At 49.9% G+C, this 5,317-nt stretch overlaps 1 protein-coding gene across 1 annotated transcript; it reads right to left on the reverse strand.

Moving 5' to 3' along the window:
- Window positions 1-279: 279 nt before the first annotated feature.
- LOC130456194 (FMR1-interacting protein NUFIP2-like) lies at window positions 280-2,127 on the reverse strand. Its single transcript, XM_056809850.1, has one exon. The coding sequence runs from the start codon at window positions 2,125-2,127 to the stop codon at window positions 280-282; it is 1,848 nt and encodes a 615-aa protein (XP_056665828.1).
- Window positions 2,128-5,317: the final 3,190 nt, after the last annotated feature.

A 5,317-nucleotide genomic window follows, 5' to 3' on the forward strand; every position in this document is an offset into this window, starting at 1 on the left:
CCGTGCCTGTGGGCAAAAGCAAGGCAAGACAAAGGGAAAACAAGGAAAAGAAAAGCAGGCACACTCCCCCCTCTTAAAAGCAAAAGCAAAAAGCTCTCTGCACTGGAGGCAAAACTCCGAGTGACATTCTTGAAATGAATTTGTTGATTAAAGTCCAATTAGTTTTTCAGGTTCTTTTTCTTGGAACAACAAAAAAGTTGTCTTGTGCGTCCTCCAAATTCGTTGAGTGCTGTGAACAGTCTGAACCAGAATCGTGGGGGGGGCTCTCCAGTGCTCTCTTTATAAGTCCAAAGACTCGTCATAAATGACCACTTTTTTGGGGTCTTTCTTCTGCAGATCCCAGATGGATTTCATTTCGGCAATGTGGTATTCCACAGCGGCCCTGAAATCGAACGGCTCCCATTTATGCCTCTCCTCTGCTTCCTTCAAGTTGGGGTCGAGGCTCAAGGTAAAGGGCTCGGAAGAATCTAGCTCGTCAGTGTGGAGAAGCATGAGCGACCCGGTGCTCTTCAGGTCTGCCTCCTTCGGGTCATCTTGGGCACCGGGCACGGGGGGAATGAGGGCTTCCGTGCTCGCACTCTTCAGAACGGCTGGCTTGATGATGCTCCCCAGGCCTTGTGGGGTGAGCCATTTGCCAACATCACAACCTTGGGGGGGCTCAGCCCCAGTGGGCTTTGCTGCGGTCTCCTGGGAAGCCAGAGGGCTGGGGGTGGGACACTTGTCTGGCAGCGGAGGCTGTTTGACGTGCGCCTCTGGTGCGGCCTCTTGGGCAGTGTCGGGGTCAGGGTCGATCTCGCTGATGAATGATAAACCCCATTTGTTTTTGACGATCTCCCTGAGCTTCTGGGCTTCTAGCTGGGAGGGCCGAGGGTTTGGCATCAGGTCCTCGGGTGTAGTTGTCAGCATGGGGGGGCGGTTAATGAAGCTCTGTTCCATGGCCTGGCAGCTCACACTCACTTTGGGGATCGCTGACTTAAGGTTAGGCATGGGCCACTTCATTAGACAAGTCTCCAAAGGCAGGGGCTGGTTACTGAATGGAAGGATGTTCTGTTCAGGCCTGTTCTCAGAGCTCAGCAGATTAACTGGTCTCAGGGGAGCCCCAGGCACTTGGGTCAGCCTTTGGCTAGGTGGTAGGATGGGAGAGCCCACCAAGGTGGATGTTGGAGACAGAAACGGCAATGGTTCTGAAGTCAAGCCCGAGGAAATGAAGGTTTTGGGGACCTTGTGCAGGTTTTGTTTAACCTTGCTGGCATAAGTGACTTCAGGGACAGTGTAGTTGCTCCCTGGAAAAAGAGTTGGCTGTTTGAAAAGGCCCCAGGTCTCCTCTTTGGGGACAGCGGGGGGTGTGGGCTTGTTTCTGGACCATGTGTCCAGCTTTGGGCTGCTCAGGCCCACTTTGGCAGGCAAGGCCTTTTGGGCGTTACCGTGCCCAAATCTGCTGTGGCCTGGGCTTGCCCCCCAGCTCCGAGGGTTCCAAATTGGAGGCCTCGGGCTGCCTACTCTGATGCCCCTGTGGTTGCTGCCAGTGAGCTTAAGGTTGTCGAACCTCTGCTGTAACATGGGGAACCTGGGCACTCGGGACATCATGCTGGCCTTTGCTAGGTGGAAGTTCTCCCCGACCCGGGGGAGACTGCATCTGGGCTTCTGCTGCTTGTGCCCTGGGTAGCTGCTGTCAGAGGCACTGCCGTGCTTCTCTGGCTCTCTGTCCTCCTGGCCATGAGCGGCAGAGCCAGAAGGCTTGGCTTTGACTCCATTTAGAATGTCTCCTGGTGTCTTAGGCTTATTTAGGGCCTGTGCTTTGGGGGGCTTATCTGCCGCTACCGCTCGGGCCGCCTTTTTCTCTTCAGGCTCACTGACGTTCAAGGCTTTTCTTCCTACCTCTTCAGGGGTGCCACCATCTATGCTGGGGTTCCCCTTTACGTCGGCCTCAGCTCTCTGATGCTTGCCGTTAAACTCTAGGGCCTTGGGGTCCTGGCTCGTGCCCTGCTTCTCCTGCTCCACCTTCCTGGCGTTCTGCATCGCCTTTTCGGACTCTTTCTGGGCCTGGGCCTGGGGGTTGCCCTTGACTCTCTTATTCTGTCTCTGGACTGGCACCCGGGGCTGAAGTGGGATCTGCCTGCCCTCCATTGTCAGGAGCTGCCACTTCCTGCTTGGGAAGACTCCACCCAACCCTCTGCAGCTCTCACTCTGGAATCTAATTCAAACAAGGAGAAGGCAAAGCAAAACTCAGAAAAGGGATCTGGGGGGGGGGCTTCAGAGCCCTCCCAGCACCCAGGCCTCCCCCGCCCCAACTTCCCAGCTCAGCCTCACTTAGTAGGCCCAGAATGGTACTCACCTCAGCAGCACCCTGCAAACTTGCTGTCTCTCTCCCGCCTCCTGAGCAGGCTCTCCTGCAGGGCTCACTGCTTCCCAGAAGGTGGCATCAAAACTCAACATTCACAGGAGTCCTCTGGAGGGATTGCACCAATGAGACACTTCCAATCCGCCTAGTCCAGCAAATGAGCTGCCTCTGCAGCATGGGGGCGGGGCAAGAAACCTGAGAGCCAATGGCAGCAAGGGTCAGAGGTGGCAAAGCTGACTCTTCAAAGCATGACTAAATGATATTATAATTAGCTGAATTAGCTACAATCTTAGACTCCCAGACTCAAGAGTAGCAGTTCAGGAGGCTCCACAGCCATTTGAAGGGAGGTCTACAATAGAGTGCCACAGGGATCAGTTGGAGCCCTGCCTGGTAACCATTTTTGATTGCTGTCTGGGCAAGAGGCCTCAAAGGACGCACTTCTCAGATGTGCGCCTGACTCAGAACCGAAATGCAAGCCACCCAGGTGGGCTCCAGAAAGGCCCCCAAATGCCAGCCTAAAGTCTAATGAGATCAATTTAGGTAGGAACAAATGCAAAGTCTTCTGCTTGCCCCCCAAAACATCCACCGTATACGGACAACATGGGAGAGGCACTTTGTTTAAAAAGGATCTGAAGGTTTTAGAAGGCCACAAGCTCAAGATGACCCAGCAATGAGAGGGCACAGTTAAAAAAAGAAACAAATGAAGAGGGTCAGACCTCATAACCCCTAAGGCCTCTCCCTGCTCTGCTTCCCTGAGCCCTTCATACTTTTTTTAACCCCTCACCTTCCGTCTTAGAATCAATACTGTGTATTGGCTCCAAGGCAGAAGAGTGGTAAGGGCTAGGCATTGGGGGTCAAGTGACTTGCCCAGGGTCACACAGCTGGGAAATGTCTGAGGCCACATTTGAACCCAGGACCTCCCAACTCTAGGCCTGACTCTCAATTCACTGAGCCACCCAGCTACCCCCTACTTTTTTTTAAAATAACCCTTACCTTATGTATTGGTTTCAAGGCAGAAGAGTGGTAAGGGCTAGGCCATGAGTGTTAAGTGACTTGCCCAGGGTCACACAGTCGGGAAGTGTCTGAGACCAGATTTGAACCCAGGACCTCCCGTCTCTAGGCCTGTGATCTAGCAGAAGCAGCCAGGTAGCACCCTGGATATAACATTGGGCCCAGAGTCAGAAAGAACTGAGTCCCAGTATAGTTTCAACTACTCCATAGCTATGTGACCCTGGATAAGTCTTTTCAGTACTGTTGCCTCAGTTTTCTCATCTGTAAAGTGGGGACAGCAATAGCTCCTGCTTCTCAGGGTTGTTGTGAAGATCAAACAGATATTTCTAAAATATCTAACACACAGCAGGGGTCAAGTAAGTGTTGTTCACTCCCTTACCTGATTCTGTCTTTCGCTACAAAGAGTCTCTGTACAGGATTACTAAACTCATGAGTGTCTGTTCAAGTTTTCCAACAAATGACCAATTCAAAAGCAAATATGACAGTCCTGAGTTGCTTTTCAACAAATAAACACCTCCAGGGTAGCTGGGTGGCTCACTGGATTGAGTCAGGCCTAAAAATCAGGTCCTGGGTTCAAATCCAGAGACGGGAGGTCCTGGGTTCAAATCTGGCCTCAGACACTTCCCAGCCATGTGACCCTGTGCAAGTCACTTGACCCCCATTGCCTAGCCCTTCCCACTCTTCTGCCTTGGAGCCAATACACAGATTGATTTTAAGATGGAAGAAGAGGGTTTAAAAAGAAGGACACCTTCAGAATTTCAAGAGATGTTCATTTTGTTTAAAATCCTAAATGTCTAGGCAGCTAGAATGCAATGAAATCTTGTGTCTTCATTAATTCACCTCTAATCTAGGTTGAACAAGGAACCCAACTTTCAAATAATTAACATGGAAAATATTCCAGTCTTTCAGGCAGGCAAGGAATGTCTCCTTCATTTTTATGGTCAGATTATTAACCAGTCTAAAGTATTCATTTGAGCTGGGCCTTACAGGCAGGACAGGATTTGCAGAGTTGGAAAGGCATCTAAGGGGAGGGGAATAATCTGGATAAAGGCATGGAGATGGGAATAATAATAATAACTCATTAACATTTTTTGGTTATTCAGAACTTGACAAACACAAGCAGATATGACCATCTATGTGTACAAAGAACAGAAAAATAGAATTTACATGAAAGTGAATCTATATTACTTTTAATTTGTTTTAAAATTGTCTCTAGCTTGCTCAGTCTCCCGTTCTAGAAACTTTTTTTTTCTTTTTTTATGCTTCACTTTCTTTTTGGAGTATCATATCATTACTCCTCCTGATGACCAGGGGCAGCTGGGTGGCTCAGTGGATTGAGAGCAGGCCTGGAGCTGGGAGGTCCCGGGTTCAAATTTGACCTCAGACACTGTGTGTGATCTCAGATCCTCCCAACCCCCATTTCTACCCCTTATTGCTCTTCTGCCTAGAAATTGATACTTAATATCAATGATAAAACACAAGGAAAGGATTAAAAAAAAACCACCCTCTGGTAACCCCAAGCATAGTCAAGCAAAATAAAACCATCTGTTGTCCTTCTTCAAAAATATATGCCTCATTTTGAACTTCTAGGCCAAATGTCAAATTTGTGAAAATTTCAGTATAACCAGAATCAGATTGAAATGTAATAAGAAGGGAGCAGCTGGGTGGCTCAGTGGATTGAGAGCCAGGCCCAGGGGTGGGAGATCCTAGGTTCAAATATGACCTCAGACACTTCCCAGCTGTGTGACCCTGGGCAAGTCACTTGACCCCCATGGCCTAGCCCTTACTGCTCTTCTGCCTTGGAGCCAATACATAAGGTAAGGGTTATTAACAAAAATAGAGGGTAGCTGGGTGGCTCAGTGGATTGAGGGCCAGGCCTAGAGATGGGAGATCCTGGGTTCCAATCTGGCCTCAGATACTTACCAGCTGTGTGACCCTGGGCAAGTCACTTGATCCCCATTGCCT

This window comes from Monodelphis domestica, chromosome X (assembly GCF_027887165.1).
Source record: "Monodelphis domestica isolate mMonDom1 chromosome X, mMonDom1.pri, whole genome shotgun sequence".
In the NCBI taxonomy this organism is placed as follows: Eukaryota; Metazoa; Chordata; class Mammalia; order Didelphimorphia; family Didelphidae; genus Monodelphis; species Monodelphis domestica.